The 26,164-nt window shown below is 45.1% G+C and overlaps 1 protein-coding gene across 1 annotated transcript in view; it reads right to left on the bottom strand.

Annotated features, from left to right (window-relative positions):
* Positions 1-25,111, bottom strand: part of SPMIP2 (sperm microtubule inner protein 2) — a 518,362-nt gene extending 493,251 nt beyond the window's left edge. Inside the window, exon 1 of the mRNA XM_069631344.1 lies at positions 24,969-25,111. Within this exon, the coding sequence (XP_069487445.1) occupies positions 24,969-25,056 (88 nt within the window). The 5' untranslated portion in view covers positions 25,057-25,111. The remainder of the gene's footprint in view (positions 1-24,968) is intronic.
* Positions 25,112-26,164: the final 1,053 nt, after the last annotated feature.

Genomic DNA, 26,164 nt, shown 5'->3' on the forward strand with positions numbered 1-26,164 from the left:
AGGCCTAAGGGTTTGGCCTTAGGTATGATGGGGACTGGATCTGGGGCTGTAAAAACCAAGTCATCTGTTCCAGTACGAGAAAGTGCGTCAGCCTTTCCATTCTTGACCCCTGGTCAAAAAGTTATGACAAAATCATATTCAGCGAAGAAGAGAGCCCATTGCAGCTGGCGTGAAGATTGGGCCTTTGCTGTTTTAAGATACTGCAGGTTTCGGTGGTCAGTAATAACTGTAATGGTGTGTCTGGCTCCCAGAAGGTAGTGTTGCCAGGCTTTGAAGGCGGATTTGATTGCCAAAAGGTCTTTGTCGGTGATGGCGTAGTTAATTTCTGGAGGTGAAAACTTCTTTGACCAGAAGGCCACTGGATGTAGCTGGCCAGTTTCGGGATCTTTTTGTGAGAGGACAGCTCCCATTGCTATACTGGAAGCGTCCGTCTCTACGATATATGGGAGGTCAGGACGTGGATGTTGTAAGATCGGTGCTGAGGTGAATCTTTTCTTTAGTTCCTGAAAGGCTTTTTCTGCGTCTTCAGTCCAGGTGAATTTCTTGTTATTTTTTCATAACAACACGCTGATTGGGTGTACGATTGGGGAGAAGTCTGGTATGAACCGACGATAAAAGTTCGCAAAGCCTAACATACTTTGTACTCCCTTTATAAACGTCGGTGATGGCCATTTCAGAATGGCGTCGACCTTGTGCAGGTCCATCCTGATGCCTATGGGAGTAAGGATGAAGCCTAGGAACTCCACTTTGGTTACATGAAAAAAGCACTTTTCCAGCTTGGCAAATAAACGATGTTCACGGAGCTTGGCGAGGACTGAACGGATGTGCTTGATATGATCTTGTTTACAAGTTGAGTACACCAGGATATCATCTATGTACACTAGGGCGCAGACATCAATTAACTCTCTCAGGACGTCATTCATGAAGTATTGGAATGCTGCCGGTGCGTTGCATAACCCAAAGGGCATGACTTGATATTCGAATAACCCATATTTAGTACGGAAAGCGGTTTTCCATTCGTGTCCGCTTCTGACCCGAACCAGGTGATACGCTCCCCGAAGATCCAATTTGGTGTAAATATGAGCGTCCTTGACCTGGTCCAGCATTTCCGTAATAAGTGGCAAAGGTTAACGGTTCTTCACCGTGATCTGGTTTAATGCGTGGTAATTAATACAGGTCCTTAAGTCCCCTTCTTTTTTCGGCATGAAGAACAAAGGACTGGCTGCTGGGGACTTTGATGGACGGATGAATCCGTTTGCGAGGTACTGGTCTAGATATGACTTCAGGTGAAGGTGTTCAGGTTCAGTCAGAGCATAGATCCTCCCACAGGGGACTTGGGCACCAGGAACAAGTTCGATTTGACAGTCGTAGGGCCTGTGAGTCGGCAGGGTATTGGCTAGGTCCTTCTGGAATACATCCTGGAAATCGCGGTATTCCTCAGGTAAGGTGCTGGTTACACCTAAGATAGATGTCGTGGTTCTGGGAGTCGTAGAATTACTGAAAGCAGTCTTCTGTTCTTGATAGTAACAGGCTGGAGAGCAGTCACTAGGGAAGGTTAATTTCCTGGCTCGCCAGTTAATCGAAGGATTATGAGCGACTAACCATGGCATCCCTAGTATAAGCCAAAATTGAGGTGCCTTGATGAGGTCGAATGAAATGAGTTCCCTATGCCCATCCTGGCTCAGCTGTGCATTGGGTTACGGGTCCGGAAGCAATTTCAGTCCCATCCACTGTAGTCACCTTATCTGTATAGGCTTGGAACATGAGGAAAGTCCCATCTCTGCAGCCAGATCTTGATCAATATAATTCCCGACTGCCCCACTGTCGATGTAAGCTTCTATGGCATGCATTCTGGACGACCGTTGGATATTGATCAAGATCACTGGTATTGCAAAGTGTGAGGTTGGTGGCTCCTTTCCCTCACTCGACAAACTGACATCTACGTTTGCCGAGCTGGGTAGTTTTCCGATTGATATTCTTTCTCTTGGTCTTTTTTCGTGGCCCCAACGACCTTCCTAGGGGGTTTCACCGGGCAGTCCTTCAGGAAGTGCCCAGATTTTCCACAATACAGACACAGTTGTTGTTGCCTTCTTTTATCTCGCCCTTGTTTTGTTAATGGGGGTCGCACTACTGCAAGTTGCATGGGCTCAGCAGGGTTTTCTTGTGCATGGGTTACATTGGGCCTCATTACACGGTAGGCGGTGGACCAAGGTGCAATTAGCACCTTGGTCCATGCCGGTAAAATACTGGCACCGCCTTGGAGGAAAGGGGAATTACCGCCCTATTCCAAGGTTGGTGGGGCGGTAATTCCCCCTTCCCCCATTGCCCTTCCCCATTCCCATTTTTGCCCCATAGGGCATAATGGGAATGGGGAAGGTGCTGATTACGGTACCGCAAATTGCGGTACCGTAATTAGCACCCTGGTCCCTTTGCAGGTTGGTTTTTAACACCTGCTAAAAAGCAGGTGTTAAAGTACCAACCCGCAAAGGGACCTCGTAGTAAGGCGGTAAGGGTTAACGGTCACCGGTACCATTACCGGTGACCGTTAACCCTTACCGCCTTCCGTGTAATGAGGCCCATTGTCTCTAGACCTAACATACACCACCCGTGGATCCATTTTGGAGCGATCTGCTTTTCGGTCTTGCAGCCGGTGGTCTAATTGTACAACCAAATTTATGAACTCCGAACAGTCTCGAGGAGGGTCCACTACTTGAGCTAGAACATCTTTTGATCCGCCTCGTAAACCCTGATGAAACAACGTGGTTCTTTTGTTTTCAGGCCACCTAGGTTCAGCGACCAATCTGTTGAAAGTAGCAATGTATGTTAACAGGTCCTGATGTCCCTGTCGGAGGGAAAGGAGTTAATTGTCCACTGCTTGTTCTCGGGTATGACGAGCAAAAAGTTTCTCCATTTCCGTCTGAAATCCCCCAAAGTCATGTAACAGAGGATTATCATGTGTCACCAATGGAACTGACCTGTCTGCTGCGCTATCGCTCAGGTATGACAAGACAAAGGCCACCTGAGCCTGGTCGTTTGGAAATGCTCCAGGCCTGCAAAGAAAGTGAAGGCGGCATTGATTCATGAATGTGGCGTATTTCCGTGGATCACCCGTAAATCGCTCCGGTGGGGCCAAAGGAACTGTTCCTGGTAGCACGACTTGCACTGGAGTAGAAGAAGTGGATGGCCCGCTTGTGATTGCAATTATTGTCTGCTAATGTCTTCAGTGCGCTCCTTAGTCACTATTAAATCTCTTCGCAGAGCATTAGTCTCCTGACGGGCAGAATGAACCTCGGCGCCCAGTTCTCCTATTAGTTGGGCCAATTGGTCTAATTCTGAGGTTTCCATGGCGCCCAGATGGATTTAGTTTTGGAGGCTTTGCGTTCTGTTACGCTCACCTGGTTCCACGGGGGCGCCACCCAGCAGTTGGGGTTCAGATGTCCCTCCTTGCGATGCCCAGATGCGACCAGCAGAAGAGTTCTGCCTGGAATACAGGCAAGCTATGTTCAGGACTGGGCAACCGGGGTAAACAGCCTCCCACCTCCCTGTAGGTCTGCGACCCTTCTGGACTTCTCCACACCTTGTTTTAGATGTTGGCGGGTTCTCCATCCTGCTGTCTTGGCAGGGGCACGTTGAGCTTGGTGGGCAATGGCGATCGAGTTTCTTCACTGATGCCGGCCCATCTTGAGTCTTTCAGGTAGGTCTTATTGCTGTGAATATTGCTGTTCTTGCATGCCTTTTAAACAATGTCTTTTTCTTCCTAGGTACGCAGAGGTCCAATATGCGGCAAGGTGGAATCTGTGTTTCGCCGGTAAGTATGGCCGTTCTTGGAGCGCCTTGATGCGGTGAGTAGGCGCTATGCGCTGCGCTTAAGATGCCTTGCCTTTGCTCACCTGTTATCTTTTCCTCTCCACAGGTCGCGGTATTCGGCCAGAGTATGGAATTTCCATAGTGATGCTGATTGAGGAGCGGCTGGCGAGGTAAGCCTTTTCGGCACAGTTGGTTAATTGTACAATGTCTAATGCCTTGTTTCTTCTCTTTTACAGGTCTGTCGATCCGAAGGAGCGCTGGTTCCAGGATGATGGTCGGAAGAGCTGCGGACCGCTGGCGATGATGTTCAGGTAAGCTGCTGCCTTTTTCTCAGGATGTCTTATCCTTACCTTTGCAGGTGCTGTTCTTACGAGGTTCGTGGCTGAAGCTGAACACGGTGAGCGTTACGTTGCAGTAATGCAAACTAACGCGAAGCGTGTCAGTCTATTCGGGTGTGGTTTAAATAGCTTCAAGAAAGAAGTCCAGGTAATATCGTCCCCATGGTAAAACACCCAAAAACACTACACTGCAAGCCTGGTTTCAAGGGGCCAGGTTATGAGGATGCCTCCACATGACTGGCATTAATGAAAAGTAGTTCCCAAGCACAAGTCCATATTCAAACATGAGCCTGGTGCCAAAGGCGCCAGGACTGACACCAAGAAGGCCTAGGCTGCAATTTCTTGGGTTTAGTGGGGACTGGAATGAAGACTCTCCCTGGCCCATAGGTTGGCCAGGGGGTCTGCAGAGTGTTGGTCGTGACTCCTCACCTGTTTTTTTTTACCAGTTTCCTCATATGAATGGATTTGTTAGCTAACCCTGGCACAAACTTCGAATATTACTGCGCCATGCCAAGAAAGGATATTACCTTCTCTTTGACAGACTCAGGAAATGAACAATATTGTCTACCAAATCAGCCTTGGGTTGAATGCCTACATCTGATATGGTATGTCCTAAATATTGGATGGTTGTCTCATTTAACTTGCATTTATCCTTACTCAACGTTAAACCGGCTGTCATAAAAATGTCTAATACTCTTCTCAATCTTTCATCATGTTCTTCACTATCACTCCCATATACCAACACATGTCTTGGAAGCCCAATCCACCATCCATATCCTGAAACAGTTGATACATGATGCGTTGGAATACTGCAGCCACCTATATTAAACTAAACGGCATGCGTTTGCACTGAAACAATCCCTCTAGTGTAATAAACTCAGTTACATTTCTAGAAGAGGGGTGGGGAATGATTTGGTGATAAGCAGATTTTAGGTCTAAAGAACTCATCACTATCCCATTCTTTATGGTACCTAACATCTCAGTAATATTGGGTAATGGATGTCTATCTGGTATCACACACCTATTAACCGATCTCAGATCAATACATTGTCTAAATTTACCATTGGGTTTATGTACTAATACCAAAGGAGAAACACACTCAGAATCTTGTATTCTTTCAATCTCTCCTTGCTTCTCCATGGACAACAATTCTTCATTCACAGCAGATCCAATGGCGAGCGGAACACATCTTAATTTCTGTACTACTGGAGCTGAACCTACTTTTATTCTAATTTCATGCATAAAACCTTTGAGACCTCCTAATTCTTCACGGAAAACAGCATGTTGGGGCAATTCATTGATGTTCCCTATGGCATACAACTCTCTTCAGCATTGGGATAAAGTTTTATCTGAAGTTTTTCTGGTGTGACCAGCTTAAAAGGGGATTACTACCCTTTTTTGAAACATAGACCTTTCCTTTAACTGATCTATCCTTAAATTTTAGATTGGCCCAGAACCAACCTTCAATGTCAATTTTCTTACGACCATACAGGTCTTATGTCAACTTGCTTCAGAAAAACATTATTTTGCATTTTGTTCTCAAAAATATGGTTTTGTAGTAAAGTGTTCTTGGCTCCTGAGTCTATGACCATGCCGAACTCTATCCTTTCAATTTCGATCATAGATATGGTTTTTTATGTATCTGCGTCATCATCTTGAACAGCAATACTGTTGTCTGAATCAAACTCAATGGGACATGTGTAATCTTCCATTCCTTCACAAAGTTCCTCAAAACACGCAATGTTTTCACTTTTTGTCTTACAGCATGAAGTGAAATGTCCCTCCCTGTTGCATCTTTTGCATACTGCTTTGATAGCTGGGCATCTGTCACTGCTCACAAAATGATTGAGACTATCACAGCAAAAGCATCTTTTCCTTTCGTTTTCCTCCTTTTTGTCCTTGCACTTTACACATTTCTTTTTACCACTCTTTCTCCTGAAATTCTGTTTCTTTTCAATGTTCTTGGTTTGTATCTCTGATACTTCCATTATTTTGGTCTCATCTATCTTCCTTTCATTTAGTTAAGATCTTTTTTCCAATTCTTTAACACACTTGTGCATATGTTCAACCTCATTTGACACTCTTATGACTTTGTCAATGGTAGGATTGCTTTTGGCCCATAAGGCTTCTCTCACTTTTTCGTTACTGCACTCAACTATGAATTGGTCCGTTAACCTTTTTGATCAACATATTTCCAAAGTCACATGAGGCTGCTAACCCTCTTAGGGCCGTGATGTATTGTTCCACAGATTCTTCCTTTGCTTGCTTCCTTTTCCCAAAGTCATACCTCTCCAAAATTATGCTTATACATTTCTCACAGTGCTTATCTAGCATCTTTATGCATTTCTCATATTCAGATAAATCTATAGATTCTTCCTCAGGTAAAGATGGTACATTTTCAAATTGTTTCTGGCCATAGTTGCCAACACAATGCATCAGTAGGCATTTCTTTCTTTCTCCTGAGAAATGTACTCCATGTACAGCAAGTACATAGTGGTCGAATCTTTTTTCCGATCTTTTGCACTGTATGTTTGGCTCTCCTCGTACTTCTATAAAATAACTGGGAGGCTGTACTCATTTTGCAGTCACAGCAAAAGTAGGTGTTGATCCCACTTATATTTGTTTTATTAGTAATAGTAATCGGGGATCCAATTTGAGTGCAATACTGGAATTGGTGTATTGGTATATTGATGAAGATCTATTGATGTCTTAATTATGCTTTTGCAATAGACGCTTTTGCAAAAGACAGACAGTGCTGTGGAAGTGCTGTCTGTTAAAATGTACAACTCTTCCTTGGAACTGTAATGAGAGAGAAATCTGTTTGAATATAGTGTTGAATGCAGTGTTGTCTAAAGTCTTAGGAGTATGACGTGATACAAGTAGTGTATATAACAGAGTGTGTCTTCCTTGTTATAGAATGCATTGAAACCTTAACCTTCACAATCTTTATTCTTTTACGCATTAGCGTATGATTCAATAAATACCAAGTAAGTTTGTATACTTTTTTTAACTCTTGTTTTGTTTATCCTGTTGTTGTGCAGCTGACAAGGTACGTCGAAGACGTGAACAGTCTTTTCTACTAGATGCGCGTTGTGATCTAATTCGGCGTTGCGCTGAAAGCTTGCATTCTTGATCAGCAACCTCAATAGAGACACGTCACAGGGGACAGAGCGTGTGCGTGCTTGTCGTGCCTGCTTTGTTTATGTGGTTGCTTAGCAACCTACCTGGAGAGAGGCATGTTCAGTGACATAGAGCCGTTTCTCTTTTCCTGGGTGGGTGCTCTGTTCCAGCATTGAAATGGATGATTGATTTGTTTATGAAATTAACATGCACACGCGGTGGCGCTGGGTGCCTCATTTATCATTGTATCTTTGAACACCATTTATGATGTATGATTTAATGTGGCCATGTGCACAGTAGGCGTTGGATACCTAACTTATTTCTTTATTTTATTTTTTTTATTTTTTTTTGTAATTTTTAGTTTTAATTCAAACTTTTATCACATTTTTTTTATTTTTTATCAAAAAGTTTTAAGAAAATCAACATCTTCCAATTCAGTTTACTAGCCCAGACAGGCGTCCAGAAAGTTTATTGTTGAACACGTCAGATGAATAGAGCTTCCGCCTAAGATTCTTTGCCACCATTCATCCATGTTGTCATTTTTAGGCGCAAATTGACCTAGGTGGATTGATCTCAAGGTCTTAAGTTCTGGGCCTTCTGTTGTTAGATGTTTAAGTGATTCTATATTGGACTTACAAATTCTACAACCATTGTCGTCTGTTTTTTCAATATGACGTGCCACTAGCATATGTTTTGTCTTTACAGTGTTTAATCGCAGTTTCAGGAATCTATTTCGATGGTATCTTGAAGGAAATTTCTGTAGGTATTGGGGTAGATTGTTTAATTTGTTCGTTGCTTGACTATGGTCCAATGTGGATGAAAGATCTTTTAGTTTGGACATGTTTATTATCCAGAACCATTGTTGTATCTTTTTTTTGCAATTTGCGGCTGATCTAACAGTGTTTCAAGTTTGATGTCACTCGCTTTTAGAATTTCCTTGAGCTTTTGTACCCAGCTCTTGAGTAGTCCTGTGTATTCTGAGTTGTTTGTTGGTGCTAATATTTTATAAGCAGGTACTGGATTTGCAATCTGCATTTTTCTTAACATCGCAAGTGATTTCCATACTACACAGCCATTAAGTTCTTCTAGCACCAGTTTGTGTCTTATTGCAATAATTGAGATGTAGTTTGGTAATCTTAACACTTTTCGCCAAAAAATGCCCTCTAGTTTTGCCCAGATTTTATGGTCTAAGTTCCACCCTGTTTCTGAACCATATGTGATTCCTGGGACCACCTTTTGCACATAGAATTGCCGCACTGGAATTAGGCTGAACTTTCCATACAAGGTGTGGATTTTCGCTCCTTGTAGAGAGTACGTGTGTCACGACCGCTGGGCACTGGCGGCTGTGGGAGAGGTGGAAGCGAGGCCGCCATTGAATTGTGCCGTCACGTTTTCTCCCTGACAGTATTATCGGTCTAGTCTTTTTTCAACATGGCCGCCGCCTATGCGTATTTACTTCCACACGCTAGGCAGTTCGGCGCGTTGCAACTTCGGATTTCCCTCTGTTGCTCTCGCTCCCTTATTGTTTTCTCCTTGGCGGTGCTCCGCCCTAGCTGTTAGGGGCTCCCTGGCCCTAGATGCTCTTTCCCTTGTGCTCTTTCTCTTTCAGCCGTCCTTGTGTTTTCTCTTCCCAGTTGGTATCCGATTTCTCTCCTTTTCCTGGCTGTCTCTATCTCGGCACCTTTCACTTATTCAACTGGTCCCTCGTGTACTCTCTCTCTACCGTTGGATACTTGTCGGATTGTGCTCCCCGAGTTTCCCGGTTATCTGGTTCCGGTCTGCTGAAGTACTCCAGAGGGGTTTTTATGCCATTCGGGCTTTTCCCCTAACTCCGTTGTTAGTCCGTCGCGGAGGGGGGTCACCGTGCCTCCTGTTATCGGAGCCGCGGTGGCTTCCTTTCGAGGCAGACCTTACCTTCTACAGAAGAAGAGTCTTCCCACTCTCCACGCCAGAAGAAAGAAGTTTAATTCAAGCTCAGGTGAGGAGGAAAGGGAACGGGAGTACGACTGGTGTCCTACCGATGAGGAAGACTTAAATGAACAATCTGATAAATCGGTTAGTCCGCCAGCCCATACTGATAGATTGCAACGCCCAAATATCGAGATGGCAACCCCACAACAACTCCAGGAACTCGTCGCTGCCGTACAAGGTTTGAGTCAGGAGGTTCAGACTTTAAAGGCAGACAATGCCGCCCTTCAACTAAGGGTTGCTGCTCGAGAACAGCTTACTGCCGATCTTCCACCCCTACCCTTGGTATCAGGCAAATTTGATGGCACCGAGAGGAAAGTAAAGGAATTCCTTGATGCTTGTGATATTCACTTTTTTTTCCGAAGAGGCACCTTTTCCACAGACCATACCAAGGTAGGGTTCATGATAACCCATATGACGGGTAATGCCTTAGCATGGGCCACTCCGTTGGTAGCTCGATCTGACCCAGTGCTACAAGATTATTCGGCTTTCAAAGACCTTCTCAAACAGACTTTCCTTCATACGGAAACAGCCTTTTTAGCCAGTGAAGACCTCCTTGACGTGTGTCAAGGAAATTCAGACTTGCTTTCCTATCTGTCCGCTTTCAAACGAATAGCAGCGGAGGCTGGTTGGCAAGAAGAAGCACAGTACACCATTTTCCGGAGGGGTTTGCGGGAGGACTTAAAGGACGAATTAGCCAGAATACCCCGCCCAGACTCATTCTCCGATCTCATCAAGGCGATAATTAGGATCGATTATCGCATGACCGAAAGAAAGAACGAGAAGAAAAAGACTAGTCCTCCCGGATTTTCCCTTGAAGCCCACACGTCGACCTCCTCACCTGTTACTCGTCCACCTTCCAGAGACGAACCTATGCAGATTGGTACCACCCGAGCCCCTTTGACAGCGGAAGAAAAGAAGAGAAGGCGAGAAGGAAATCTGTGTCTTTATTGTGGTTCGACAAGACACCTTTTGAGGGATTGTCCTGACGTACCCCCGAGGAAGCCGGGAAACGAACGCCCTCGGTAGTCGGTGGAACAGATTATCGAGGGGCGTCAGCTGGTTCCTATGCTACACTTTCTGTGACCTCTGCCAAAACCTCCGAAGACCATCGTTTGATGGTGATTGCCGTTCAGCTCCAGTTCAGAGGACAACAGATAGAGACACAAGCCCTGCTTGACTGTGGAGCTGCCGGTAATTTCCTAGACACTATGTGGGCTGACAAGGTGGGCCTTCTTCGATTACCAAAGAAGGAAGACCAGAAGGTAGAAGGGGTGGATGGAACTCCTTTATGCTCCGGGCCCATAACCCACACCACTGAGGAAGTCCAGGTATCAATTCAACTACATTCAGAGTTCCTTAAGTTCGATATCATTAGGGCCGCCCATTTTCCTGTGATATTGGGTATCGGTTGGCTTCGCAGACACAACCCAACAATAAATTGGACAGACAACCTGCTGAGCTTTCACTCATCTTTTTGTAAAGAAAGGTGTTTGCCGGAACCTATATTTGAAGAGGTAAAGACTATATGTGCTACTGAGAATAACTCCATCCACAATTTGCCCAGGATATACGAGGAATTTGCTGACATCTTTAAGGAACAACAACCTTCGGTACTTCCCCCTCATCGGCCGGAAGATTGTAATATAGACCTCATACATCAGGCCTTGGTCCCTTTTGGTAGAATGTACCCCCTATCCTTGGCTGAAAAGGCGGTTCTCCGGCGCTACCTGGATGACAATCTTGCTAACGGATTGATCCGACCATCAAGATCCCCAGCAGGTGCTTCGTTATTCTTTATACCTAAGAGAGACACAAAGGAGTTGAGACCTTGTATAGATTACAGAGGTCTAAATCAAGTCACGATCAAGGACAGATATCCCATGCCCATAATCTCGGAGATACTTGAAGCCGTGCAGGGATCGGTATTGTTTACGAAGCTCGATCTTCGGAATGCATACCACTTGCTTCGGGTTAGATCCGGTGATGAATGGAAGACTGCTTTCCGCACTCCATACGGGCTTTTCGAGTACCGAGTGATGCCATTTGGACTGGTAAATGCTCCCTCTATTTTCCAGAGGTTTATGGATCGCATATTTTCCGATTTATTAGGGATCAACACAGTAGTATACCTTGATGACATCTTGATATTTTCCCGGAAGAAAGAAGAGCATTTTTCCCAGGTATTGGAGGTGTTACACCGACTCCGTATACATCATCTATTGGTCAAACCAGAGAAATGTGCTTTCGCTAAATCATCCATACCCTATTTAGGGTTTATTCTCTCTGAAAAAGGTATAACCATGGATCCCGAGAAAGTGGAAGCCATTCTCTCATGGCCATCTCCTTCCTCGGTAAAGGACATCCAGAGGTTTTTAGGTCTGGCAAACTTTTATCGGAAATTTGTTCCGGGACTTTCAAGACTTATCTTGCCCATCACGTCTCTACTTAAGAAATCCTCTAAACCTTTTCTTTGGAATGAAGCAGCTGAAGACAGCTTTACCAGTCTCAAAGGAAAATTCTGCACGGCTCCCATTCTGCGGCAACCAGATCAATTGAAACCATTCATTATGGAGACCGACGCTTCTGCTGCTGCAGTAGGTGCCGTTCTTCTCCAAATCAACCACGGCATGGAACATCCGATAGCCTATTTTTCCAAGACCTTAACAACCAGTCAGCAAAACTACTCAGTCATCGAGAAAGAGCTACTGGCTATGAAATTGGCTTGTCTGGAATGGAGACACTTACTTCAAGGAAGTAAGCACCCTTTTCAGATACGTACTGATCATAAAAACCTGCAGATTTTGAGGCAACAGGAATGCTATAACACCCGACAAGCCAGATGGGCACATTTCTTTGCTCAGTTCCATTTCACCATCACGTATATTCCAGGCTCTCAAAACCAAGTTGCTGACGCGTTGTCTCGAAGAAACGAAGTACACCAGTCAGACCAGAAAGAACTCATGTTTCCCCGTACTAAGATCGTTCTGGTGGTATCGTCCTTTCTGGAAGAGGTTAAGGGGGCTTATACTCCTTTAAAAGGTCCCACTCCCACTCTATGAAATTTACCTGTCGAGGAAAAGGATGGACTGTATTTCAACCAAGGAAGACTAATCCTACCCACACACGACCTTCAAGTACGAGCTCTTAAATGGTGTCACGACTCAAAGGTGGCGGGTCATCGCGGCCTACGCGGTACTCTTGAACTGCTCCAAAGAACCTTCTTTTGGCCCAAGATGCGAGCAGACACTCAGGCCTATATTCTAAGATGTTTGACTTGTTTACGTAACAAGCATTCCACCCAGAAATCGTTGGGGTTACTTCAATCCAGTCCGATCCCTCCAGGTCCTTGGGTTAACATTTCTACGGACTTCATCGTCGACTTACCTAAGTCCCAAGGGTGTACATGCATTATGGTAACAGTCGATACCTATTCCAAACTGGCGCATTTCTCCCCACTGTCAGGCATACCTTCTGCTTCACTCACTGCTGAAGTCTTTCTTAAAGACATATTCAGATTGCATGGACTCCCGCAAAAGATCGTATCCGATCGGGGTAGCCAGTATACCTCTAAGTTTTGGTCAGCTTTATGCAAACTGTTGGGTATTGAGAGGGCTCTTTCTTCAGGATTCCATCCTCAGACAAATGGCCAAACGGAGAGGTTAAACGGAACCCTGGAACAATATCTGAGATGTTTCGTAAACCAGTCTCAGGACAATTGGGTTTCTCTTCTCCCTACTGCCGAGTTCTCGTACAACAATGCTATACATGCTTCTTTAGGTATGAGCCCTTTTTATTGTACTTATGGATATAACCCCAGATCTATTATACCCACTTTCTGGAAGGAAACACCTATCCCGTCAATTGAGTCGAGTTTGGCACAGCTGAGAGAAGCTCACTTATCTGCCAAACAGAGTCTTAAAGAGGCAAGCATTCAATACAAAGACCAAGCAGATCGCCACCGGAGACAGGTACCGATGTGGGAAAAAGGTACGAAGGTTATGCTGTCTACTAAGTTTCTACCCCGATGGGTCAGACCATCCAAGTTGTCCCCCCGGTATATTGGACCTTTTACCATCCTGACCAAGATCAACCCAGTGGCTTACCGCCTCAAGTTACCTAAGTCACTCAGCCGTGTACATCCGACTTTTCATTCTTCACAGCTCCGCTCTTATGTGGCTGATGAGAGAAGGCAGAGAGCTCCCAGCCTTCACATTCCGCCCGACCCTAACTCTGAAGTATACGAAGTCTCCCACATCAGGGATTCCCGGTACCATAAGGGACGCCTGGAATATCTTATACACTGGAAGGGCTTCCCTTCGTCCGAGGATTCCTGGGAACCCCGATCTTATGTTAACGCACCCCGTTTGCTACACCGGTTTCACAACCTACATCCCGGCAAACCCGGGGGGTACCGCCCTAGAAGGGGGCATACTGTCACGACCGCTGGGCACTGGCGGCTGTGGGAGAGGTGGAAGCGAGGCCGCCATTGAATTGTGCCGTCACGTTTTCTCCCTGACAGTATTATCGGTCTAGTCTTTTTTCAACATGGCCGCCGCCTATGCGTATTTACTTCCACACGCTAGGCAGTTCGGTGCGTTGCAACTTCGGATTTCCCTCTGTTGCTCTCGCTCCCTTATTGTTTTCTCCTTGGCGGTGCTCCGCCCTAGCTGTTAGGGGCTCCCTGGCCCTAGATGCTCTTTCCCTTGTGCTCTTTCTCTTTCAGCCGTCCTTGTGTTTTCTCTTCCCAGTTGGTATCCGATTTCTCTCCTTTTCCTGGCTGTCTCTATCTCGGCACCTTTCACTTATTCAACTGGTCCCTCGTGTACTCTCTCTCTACCGTTGGATACTTGTCGGATTGTGCTCCCCGAGTTTCCCGGTTATCTGGTTCCGGTCTGCTGAAGTACTCCAGAGGGGTTTTTATGCCATTCGGGCTTTTCCCCTAACTCCGTTGTTAGTCCGTCGCGGAGGGGGGTCACCGTGCCTCCTGTTATCGGAGCCGCGGTGGCTTCCTTTCGAGGCAGACCTTACCTTCTACAGAAGAAGAGTCTTCCCACTCTCCACGCCAGAAGAAAGAAGTTTAATTCAAGCTCAGGTGAGGAAGAAAGGGAACGGGAGTACGACCGGTGTCCTACCGATGAGGAAGACTTAAATGAACAATCTGATAAATCGGTTAGTCCGCCAGCCCATACTGATAACGTGTTCCATTCGTTGCAGTAGGTGTAATACCCAATTATTTTCACGGATTGACTTATTTATTTGCATTCCTAGGTATCGTATTTCAGTGACAGCTTCGATTTCATCTTTGTCAATCCTCCAGATGAAGTCTCGATTTCTTTTTCCCTTTGCTGACCCAAACTTCATTATTTTGGTCTTATTTACGTTAATTCTTAATTCATTTTCCTTCATGTATTGAGGTAGGCCCTGCAGTAGCCGCTGTAGCCCTATTTGCGTTCGTTCAAGCAAAACCACATCGTCTGCATAGGTTATACACCAGATTTGGTGATGATTTATTTTTGGCGAGAAACGATGTATGCTGGTTAGTGCATCCGGGATGTCAGCAATAAATAGTTTAAAGAAGACTGCAGCTAGCGGGCAGCCTTGTTTCACCCCTCTGTTCGTGCTTATAGCTTCAGTTAGTTCGCCTTTACCATTTATCCTTACGCGAATAGAAGTTTTGGCATGAAAGGCCATTATAGGGTGTAGAATGTTTGTTGGACATCCCCAGTTTTTAAGTTTTCTCCACAGAAGATCACGATTTACTGTATCAAACGCCTGTTGCATGTCTACAAAGGCCAGATTTAGGTTTATTCTTTTTGACAAGGCTTCTAATTTTAGCAGATTTACTATGGTCAGGTTGATCTCCGTCCCCACTCCTTTAGTAAACCCAGTCTGACGACAGTCCATGATTCCTTGCTCGGTAGCCCAAGATGTTAACTTTTGTTGTAGAAAAGTTGCCATTACTTTCCCAATTTTATCAAGAAGGGCGATGGGTCGATAATTAGCTGGATCAGCCCGATCCCCCTTCTTGAATACTGGTACAACAATCGCATCAGTCCATGATTCTGGGAGTGATTTCTGTTTTGCAATTCTTTTAAAGAGCATAGCAATAAAAGTGGCCCATTCTGCTTTATGTGTCTTTAGTTGTACATTGGATATGCCGTCAGGCCCTGCTGCTCTTGAGTTGTTTAACTTGGAGATAGCATTTTGAATATCTTCCACGGTTTCTGCAACGTCCCAGTCGGTTGACTCTTGGTTCACGTCCATTGATGAGACTTGTTGGAATTGATTGAAAACGCCTGTGAAGTGTTGTTGCCACGCTCCCTCAGATACTCCATTAGCAAGCATGTCAGTTTGATTTGCGTTGTTGTTATTTAAGATGCGCCAAATCTCTCGCGTGTTGTTGGATTGAATCAAAGACAACATCAACTCACCACATTCTTGATCTCTTATACAGGGAAATGACTTGTGCCAATTTCGGTATTTTTGTCGCCGTTGTTTGATTTGTAGGGCAGTATTCGCTCCCATATTTTGCTTCAGTTTTCTTATATCTTTATTTAGCAATTTCTTTTGGCTGTTAACTAGATTTCTCCACTCGTGCTTGTGTGGAGACTTGTTGTTTAGAGACCTAGGATTGCTCATTTGTTGATAGGGCAGTAACAAAGCATAGTTTGTTGAAGTTGTTTCTTTGTTGGCGAGGACTCGAAATTCCTCGGTGAAGCCATTTAGGCGTAGCCGATTTCGCCCTTGATTTACTTCAACTGCTTGCTTATACAGAGCTACTTCTGTTTTTTGATGTATTGGCCATGACATTTTCAAAATGTCATGGTCACTTCGGTCTGTCTGGATAATGCGTAGCTTTGAGATCTTTGCCCAAACATTTCTTGATGTCCAGATGTAATCTAGAATTTTTTTGTGTCCAAAATTTCTCCAAGTGAACATCGGTGGAATGTCTCCCGGTATTGTCCATTTACCAGGTCACAATCTCTTGCGTCCATTTCATTGTCCCAGCATGCTCTCCTTTCACTGCTTATCCGTTTTTCTTTTGTTTCTGATGAGATGAGTTTCCTTTCGTCGTTGAACCATGATAGGTTCATATCACCACATATGATTATTGATAGGTCTTGGTGCTTCTTTTGATTTTTGTCAATTATTTGTGTTATTGATTGGATAAACTTCTCAGTTGATATCTTCACTGGGTTCCAGTATAAGTTGATTAGGAGTATGTATTTTACCGCTGTTGCTTGACTAATTGGTTTTCGAATTAGTGTTGCCTGTACAAGGCTATTTGAATTTTCAGTTTCACATACTTCCCACGTGGTTCCGTGTTTCACCATGGTTATCAATCCAGACTGAGGGCGACCTCGAGCGTTTATTTCTGCTGGATTAAGCAGGGTCAGGTACCCATCCTTTACAGGAGGACTACGTAACCATGTCTCCTGTAGACAAATTAGAAAGTTATCAGACAAGTCGACTGGGAAGTCTTCAAAGAGGTGCTGGAAGCCTCGTGTGTTCCATGAGATCAGTGTGACCAGCCCTTCTCGTTCATTTCTTTCTAGCTAATGATTTCTTTTCCTTGTTTCCGCATCACTTGTTTGCGAGTGCCCAGACTGACTGGTTTTCATCTGGTTTCTCAGGATGTCCCGACACTGTTCAATGGAGTCGACTGTCATTTTTCTGGCGTTTGTACCTCTAGAGATATTAGAAAGGGGTGACTTTTCTTCAGAGATCTCAAAACCCATGAACAACAATTCTTCTTTTGCCCCAAGAGTGTTTTTCGTACAGCTTTCGAATTTATATGCAGCAGAACTTGATCTCCGCGTTCTTCTGAAATATATTCCACAATTCCTATGTCATTTGTTGTGACAGTTCTCAGTATCGGCACTGAGTGCAGTAATCTCATGACGTTGCCTCTATTCAGGTTTACGTTGTTTTCCTCATGGAAGATGTTTTCAATCCGTATTCTGCCAGACTTGTCTTTTGATTCAACTTGTTTAAGTTTATCAGCTGTGCGAGATTTAATCTGCGATTGTGCACGTGTTAGTTTAGGATTTAATGAGACGTGATGTTTTGTCACTTTGTTTTCCTCTTTGCTGATCGCTAACTCAGATTGTCTGTTTGATTTTTTTATATTGACCCATTTTTCTCTGGACTCGTTTGTGTTTGTTAATTGTGCACTTGGTTTCATCGACAAACGTTTTTCAGCTCCTTTCTTTGGTTCTTTCATGGTTGACTGACATGTTTCATCCAACTCCTCGGAATCTGCTATCGATTCATCTGCAAAGTCGTCAGTGTAAGTTGAAAGATCACAAAGATCCACCGAAGATTGTATCAATTGCACAGAAGCGTTGTCTGAGTCCAATCTCATTCTTTTTTTAGGATTTGTCAAGACCGGTTTGTCTGTTATTCCTGTTATTTTTATTAGTGCTTTTTCCTTTTCCAATCCTTTATTTGCTACCAGTTTGTCTCTTACAAATAAACTTTGTTTCACTGGTGTTGGTAGATTGCGAATGAACTTTCGTGATCCACTAGAGTGTTTTTTTGTCACCTCTAGGTTTTTCTTTTTTTTGTTTTTTTTCTGAGCAGATTTTGCTTTGCCAAGTTTGGTTGGTCCAGCTTGGCATCACGTATGATGTTTTTTGCTGCTCCTCCAAAGATGCCGTAAGTTGTTTTTTCAGTCGAAATGTGAGGAAGTGCCGAAGATAATCCAGCTTGTGCTTCTCCTATTGGCCCGGTTTGTGTTTTACTTGAAGATGGCTTCTCTTCTAAATTGATTTCCGCCACACTTGGGAGAGTGCTGCCGCATGCCATGCTTTGCTGTTGATCTGCAATCGGTGAGTGTTCATTGTTTTGGTTTTTTTGGCCTTGTTCGTCTGTCCCTTGATGTTGAAAATCTGTAGTAACACTTTTGTTGTTATGTGTTGTGGGCTTGTTGGTGCTGCTTCTGCCACCAGAGGGCTGAGTTGTCGTGGTCTGTTCTGATTCTGTCGCACGTGCCACGGGTTGCTTCTCTTTTTCGGGATGCCACGATCCTTGCATCAGGCTTCCCCTTAGAGCATTCAATAAGGAGCTTTTATCCACACAATCATTCCTAATCTGTGTACTCAGCTCAGTGTGCCGGGACCAATTTTTGGATGCTTCATTTCCAAGTTGTTGTTTTAGCTCACTATTCGCATTTTCCATTTTGTTAACTTTTTCATTTAAATGACTGAGTAACGCATTATTGTTTTTTAGTTCATCGTGAAGGGATTCATATAATTTGATGAAAGGAATTAGAGCCAGGAATGTGGCAGCAAGTACATTGTTATGAATTTGTATTGCCGCCGCCGTAGATATATTGGATTTCAATACTGACTCAGTTTCGGAGTCATGATGTATTGGCTCTGTCCTCTCTGTTTCCCTTTCGGTTCTTTCTTGGTTAATGGCTGCTTTAGCCGGCAACGACTCTGGGCTTGCATTAACAAATGGATGCATCGGGGCGGGCGTTGAGCAGCTTATCAACTGCTGAGATGAATTTCTTAGGCGGGCCCTTTTCCCCTGAAGATCATATGACTTGATAATAGGAGTATTTGTGGGAGTTCCCTGAAATTGACTTTTTGGCGTTAGCCTTTCAATGTTCGAGCTACGAGATTCTGTTTGATCGTGTTTTTCAGGTGATGTTTGAATGTTTATGAAGTCTTTGTTCCTTGCAGCATTTTGAAGAGACTTGTTATTACTTGTCTATCTTTCATTTATGTTTTTCTGTAAAGCTTTCAGCTAATTTGTGCTTCATAGCTTCAAAATCGGCTTTTAAACGCTCTGTTAAGCGTGCTTCACGACCTGCAAAGTCAAAGCCACTGCTCTGCTTGGGCCGGTTTTTCTGCATACTTTCGTTATTATGTTGACCATCGTTGTGATTGCTCACACTGACTGGTCCTTTTGCAAGCCTTGCTTCCATATTTGTCCTCATTTCGTTTGCTTTTTCTGTCTGGTCCTTTGTTGCTGTAGCTTTGTTGGTCTGGTTAGGCGTGTTATAGCCTGATTGTCTCGAATTTGCTGTGATTTTATTTTGCGTCTTCCTCTCTGCCACATCGTTTACCTTACGTTCTGTGGGTGGATAGATGAATCTCATTAAGCTCTCTTCGTCTGATCTTTCTGGGACTGCAAGTTGTAACAATTCGTGGTCCGTTACATCAAAAGGCGAATCAAACAGCACTGTGTTGATTTCAATTGCATTGACATTTGATCCGTCTTCTAAATTTTCGATTGAAATTGCTTTCAAGCAGCTCACATTGGTTTTATCTGCATGTTGATTTGATTCAGCAATAGGCACACCCACAATCATCACTATTTCTCTGTTTTCCAAAATTTCTCTACAAGTGTAAGAGTCAGAATTTGGCTTGTCGTTTGACTTGTTGCCCTCGGGGGCGGGAACTGATGTGCAGTTACCATCTTCCACAGGATGCCTGGTTTTGGCATTTGTAAGAGAAATTCTAGCCAGATATGTGCTAGTTAATTGAGCGAGAGAGGGGAACTCAGAGGGGAACTCAGAGACATTGTTAGTTGTCATTTGTGAAGTTGGTGCTGTTTGAGGACCGTGTGCTGCCAAATCCGAAGTGTCTGTGTGTTGCTTTTGTTGCTTTTTGCTAGACCAATTGTATCCCTCAAGCTCACATTTTTTAGTGTTTGGTTTTTCATCCATGAATACAGATTTGTCTATAGCCTGTGCACAAAACTTTAGTTTTGAGCGTGTTTGAGGGCCCACCTCAGCCATTGCGTTACTTCTTACCTGTGTATTTCAGGAATTGGCTGGCGTCGCTCTATGCTTTGGTTTCCTCCGACCGCCATTCGCCAAAGCCGCCAAACAGCCAAACAGTAGATAGGACACAGCCCTTCTGCCACAGGGCTTACGCTGCAAGGGTGGCACGGCTCAGCTGATATCTCCGTCTGAAAGTCATGTGACAATCGCGTCACGGAAAAAGGGGAATCCTCAGAGTTGAAGCTTAAAGCGGCGGCGTCCTTTTCACCGCTCGCCTTAGCTTCGCTTCGCTTTCTCATATGATCAGCTGTTTGAAGTGCAGATCAGTTCACAGTTCACGGAAGAGAGTTTCGCTGCCACAGCCAAACAGTAGATAGAACACAGCCCTTCTGCCACAGGGCTTACGCCGCAAGGGCGGCATGGCTCAGCTGATATCTCTGTCTGAATGTCACGTGACAATCGCGTCACGGAAAAAGGGGAATCCTCAGAGTTGAAGCTTAAAGCGGCGGCGTCCTTTTCACCGCTCGCCTTAGCTTTGCTTCGCTTTCTCGTATGATCAGCTGTTTGAAGTGCAGATCAGTTCACAGTTCACGGAAGAGAGTTTCGCCGCCACAGCCAAACAGTAGATAGAACACAGCCCTTCTGCCACAGGGCTTATGCCGCAAGGGCGGCACGGCTCAGCTGATATCTCCGGCTGAAAGTCACGTGACAATCGCGTCACGGAAAAAGGGGAATCCTCAGAGTTGAAGCTTAAAGCGGCGGCGTCCTTTTCACTGCTCGCCTTAGCTTCGCTTCGCTTTCTCGTATGATCAGCTGTTTGAAGTGCAGATCAGTTCACAGTTCACGGAAGAGAGTTTCGCCGCCACAGCCAAACAGTAGATAGAACACAGCCCTTCTGCCACAGGGCTTACGCCGCAAGGGCAGCACGGCTCAGCTGATATCTCCGGCTGAAAGTCACGTGACAATCGCGTCACGGAAAAAGGGGAATCTTTATATGCTGCGCTTAATGTATACCTTTGTCTTTATCGCTCACTGTGTGGCAAAAGGGAGGGTCCTCTCATGAACTGTGAAAGTAGCAGGGGCATGCTCTCACCTTTCTGCGTGCAGGAGCTGCATGTGGTCTCGCCTTCCTATATGCAGGGGCCTGTCTGTGCTCACACCCTCCAGGGATGGCAAACAGTGGTCCATGCAGGGACAGGGGTCTGGCACCACGGCTACCCAGTAGGGCTGCGGTGGTGTCTCATCAATTTCCTTTGATCCTTGTTGCCAGTGAAAAATTCCTCCACACAGGTATGTGCAATAAAAAGGTTCTTTATTCTATATTTCTAGATGATATGTGTACCCCACCAGACTTGCCATCAACCTCTTTCCAACTGATAAAGAACCACCCCATAGAGCCTCCTTTCACCTTCCATATTCCACATTCCACATTCTGCATCCCACATACAGCAACCCACAGATGGAGAATGCTACAACTTCACAATACGGTTTCTTTTTGTTTGGTTGCTGTTAAGTCCTGGATGTCGTCACGGTTTCATCTTAATCCCTTGAAAACAGAGGTACTTTTCTTTTCGTCTTCTTCTGCTTCTCCTGTTTCTCTTCTCTCTGGTCTTCTTTTTCCTCCATCCCTGCTGCTCTTGTCCCCCTCTGCTCGAAATCTGGGTGTCATTTTTGACCCCTCTCTTTCTTATTCTTTGCACATTTCTAATTTTGCTCGCTCTGCACGTTTCCATCTTGCACGCTATCACCCCCTGCCAATCCTCACAACTGGGGTGACAGATAGAAAGGATTTTCCTTTTTTGAAGATACGACGACCTGCTTCCTTCAACTGGAAGTTCGGGGAAGATTGTAGCTGTGTAGGATTTACAGAGCAGGTCCTTGACACTCAATCCTGTCCTCGATCACCCATATAGAAGAGAAGAAGTAACTCTCTACAACTGAGCCTTGTGTCTCCGGAAATCTCATTTGGAATATTGCCACAGTGGGATTTTTTTTCACAGGCCAAAGAACGAAAGTACCGGGCCACACAGAAATATCAACTAGCAATAACACCTAACTCCGACAACTGGTTGGACCTATCCTCCTTTTAAGAACATCAGGACAATTAGAAGTGTGACCATTGCCATACCATGGGGGTATAGAAGATTTATGCAATACAACATATATAATAATTGGACGTCCTGAAGAAGGCCAGTACAACAACTTGAAAAGGACACCAGGGATGGTGTCTCATTAAGAAATGGGGACGAAACATGTTGACAATCCTATAAGACTGAATAACAACAAGTCTTGTTGTGCGTTTTACTTTTGTTTTGGAACAGTGGTTTGTGCAGTAGTCGAGATTAATACAACAGAGAGTAACAACTCCTTGAAAATTGAACAGAGATCATTTACTTTGTCTCTGTGTTTCCATTAATGACCTCTGAACAGTCCCTGCCCACCCCACCAAATGTTTTTTTGTGTTTTATCATTATAATTGCCTGTCCTTATTTGTAAACCGAGATTTGTGTGTGTTTTAATTATTGGCATCGTACAACTACATTGTGTGCGATCGTGAAAATTAAAAAAAAACGGTGTTTTTTATGTGGAAAATAAATTGGAAATGTTTTGAAATACTGTACAGCGTCCTACTTATGCTTCATGGTGGAGAAATGTAGAAGTATTGTGTTTGGCTAATCAGTCAACATAACATGGACAGAGAGAGGGGTAACCGGTTTTTCCTTTTGAGTGCCTAACTTCTTGTAATGTCACTTCCCATGGTGCCACCAACTATCACAGACTGACGATGCTCCTTGCAATGCCCTTTTCTGTGAAGTACCTTCGGTTGGTGTCAATACGTATGCAAATTAGGAGGTTTGCATATCTTTCATCACACAGGACCTGGAGAGATCTGTAACAGATTAGTAGCCTGCATGTCTAATAGTCCTACAGTTTTGTTATTTTTTGTGCTGTGTATGTGTTAAAATGCCATATGCCACTAATGTTACCAAAAGGTTGAGGGAAGTGTGGGCACAAATAGCACTATATGGAACCCCGGGGCTTGCAGGCCGCTTCTAATGCACTGCTACCATGTCTAACTTGCCCTGCGAGAAAAAGAATTGTAAAGTTGCCCGCCCTATTCAGTCGCCTGCTGTCCTCCGCCTCAGATTCCAGAAGCACAAGACAGCCAGGCTCGAACTGGCCTATAGGGCAATGCCTGCACCAAAAACGCAAAATGCTAGTGTACGCCACTTTTTTGGGTCAAAGTGGGCGACTTTTTTGGCCAATGTGGGCCAGTTTGATGAGTTACTTCACCATACGGTTACTAATTTTTACCATTGTTGCTGAATAAATATTCGTTAAAAAGCACAATTTCCATTACATTTACTCCAAAACTCCCACTTGCGTACTATTTAAATAATCGGTCACAAAAGCAATGATATATTTAATACCCCGAAGTTTCTAAACGCGCGCACCCGGGGATCCAACCTGTGTTGCTCCGCATCGTCTTGCTTCTAAGGCGTGCACGTTGCCGCTGAGCTATGCTCGGCATTTGTAAGCATGGGCCCCTTTTTCATTGGTGCCCGAAGAAATGTTATGCCCCAGTCCGACCCTGGGGACAGCAGATCCTAACTGCCTGGCAGGCTGAAAAAGATGGGTTGGAGGGTCGCCCAGAGCATTATTTTTTCTTGTTTACATGTATAAAGCGCACAGTCGCCCCTGGGGCAATGCCAGTGGTTGTGATGCATTCCCTGCCCTCCGCCCATCACTCTTCTGTGTCACAGGTGCTCTGCTTATTGACAAGTTAAAGGCAAGCCAAATTGAATCTCCTTTTAAGGCGCTAGACACGGGCTACAAAATCTTTAAGAGAACAGGCATAGTGTTATTGTCACTAGTGTATTTTGGTAGTAAAGTTGCCTTCTATTGCTTAAATGTCTATCTATGTTATGTGCACCCTCATATCAATTCAGCAACACGTTTTTTTTGTATTTCCTTTTCGCATAATGGTGCTTCGTAAAGAACAAAACAAATGACCTCATGGTTCTGCCAAATGGCCCTGTGGGGAGTTGTTTCGTCTGCCACGAGTCTAATTATGACTTATGCAGCGCTTGATGCAATCACAGGCTCCGCCACTGGGGAGCTGGCGCCGCTGTTGGCCCTGTCAGTAAAAAGCTATCCAAGCTTCGCGTGCCATGCGGATGCTCGGCTGGCAGTAAAGCGGGTATATTCCCCGGATATTCCGGCGCAGGCACTTATCCACGGAGCTAGAACGTGCCCCATACTGTGCCACAGGGCTTACTTTATGGATGGCATGCACGACCAAAGTAAGGGTTTTCACGTACATTCAGGTTCAGGAACGGCTAGAATGGTAGGGGCCCTCCACGTGTCCCCTCTCTTTATAACGATGTGTCTTTAACTGAATACAAATACCGATCTGTTCACACGCTTGTACATTAAACATCAGCATCCTATTAATGGAAACGCTGCGTGTGTGCGTACACGTGGCCTTTTCACGTTCTCGTTGCAGCGTGAAAAACACAGGCGCTGTTACCTAACCGTGGTGCTCTCCACAGTATGGACCTGTGACGCTTAAACCGACGGGACCCGAGCTTGTCATGTGCATGCTGAACACCTATTTCGCACAGCAGCGACCACTTTACGCACTCCAATACCTTACCTGACAGTGCTGACATCACTTTTTTTAAACCGCCAAGAAGGGGAGAACATTCCAGATACTTGTAGTTCCCTACCTGTAGCGTTCGAGTAACCAATTCAGTCTCGTCACTTAGTAACGTGTGCCTAAAAACGCACCCCACTTCGAAATCGACGGCATTATGCCACCTGGAGATGGGGCGTGTTTTCGCCACAGTCTCAAGGCGTTGTGAAGAGAAATATGTAGGCATAGCAGGTTTAGAACTCCCTGGAACAGGCGGCAACTCCCGCCCTCCAACTCAAAAGATGCGCCCCCTCCAGTGTGTGCTTTCACCATGAGTGCCCTGCTCCCCAAGATCTCTTACCTGTGTACAGTATTCTCTGGCCGGGGATGCTCTGTGCCAAGAGACGAGGGGGGAGCGCGTCGACGATGCTTACCCGCTCCCTCGCCATGGTGCTAGTCCCCGGGCAGCAGCAGCAGACGCTCGAGCTGGGAGGTTGCCATGGATGCTCTGTTGCTGGGGGTCACCCATGGCTGCATTATTTAATACTTTTCCTGTGACCAAACAAAGAAAGCGCATGGCCTTCCACAGAAGTCACAATGCCTTCCCTTGGAGTTCGTTCAGTGTGTTGTTGCCGGCACAGTGGGTCAACATAAGGGCGAGGCACAGTAAATAGCTGCCAGGCACAGTAAATAGCTGCCGACGTTTTCTCACCCACATACACAAATCGTAGCAGAGTTCGAAGCCGTAGTTTTTTAGTAATATGTAAATAATTTGAAAACATGTTTGTAATTGTTTCTCGTAGCCTTGTAAAGTGTTTCAGAATTTAGTATTGATCTGTAGTGGCACAAGGAGGCTGAAGCAACGCTGTCCAATAGTCAAACAGATATGTGAGGTAAAACTGCATTTATTTGATTTTATTGTGCATTTGTAAGGCGCCTATACAACAGAATAGTGTTTCGAGGCGCCAAAAGGCAAAGTGGGGAGGGAAGAAGGGGAGTAAATAGCAGTGGTAAAAACAGGAAATATACATTTGTGGTCCTACTAGGCATTGTGGCATTCGGATGTGAACGTGAACGTGCACTGAAGAGAAGTGCGGGAGATTGGGAAGGGGTGGAGAAGGGGAGGCAGGGTAAAGACAAGTGCTGGTGGGGCCCGGGGGGGGTGGGGGGAGTGCCAAGAGTAGCCAAGGGAGGAGGCCAATGCTGGTGTCGACTGGGTAGAGGGCCTGGTGACCTGTGGAATTCTTAAAGGACCAGGCCACTAGTCTCAGCGGCAGTGGGGTGGTTAGCAAGGAAGGGAAAGAGGAAAAGAGGTGGAGAAAAGCAGAGTTTTGAAAAGTTTCTAGAACTTAAGGAGGTACAGCCCAAGTCTGAGAGGAGCAGGGAGGCTGTTCCAAAGAGAGGAACCATCCGAAGAGAGAGACCTGCCCCCACTCCCTGTTTGGAGAAGCGTTTGACAAGCAGAGAGTTGGAGTTAGAGGAGCGGAGGGCTCTAGCAGGGAAGTATTTAGGGAGGGAAAGTCGGAGATAGCGTGGTCCCAGGCCCCAGAAGGCCTT

This window comes from Ambystoma mexicanum, chromosome 6q, assembly GCF_040938575.1.
Source record: "Ambystoma mexicanum isolate Mex_15411 chromosome 6q, UKY_AmexF1_1, whole genome shotgun sequence".
In the NCBI taxonomy this organism is placed as follows: Eukaryota; Metazoa; Chordata; class Amphibia; order Caudata; family Ambystomatidae; genus Ambystoma; species Ambystoma mexicanum.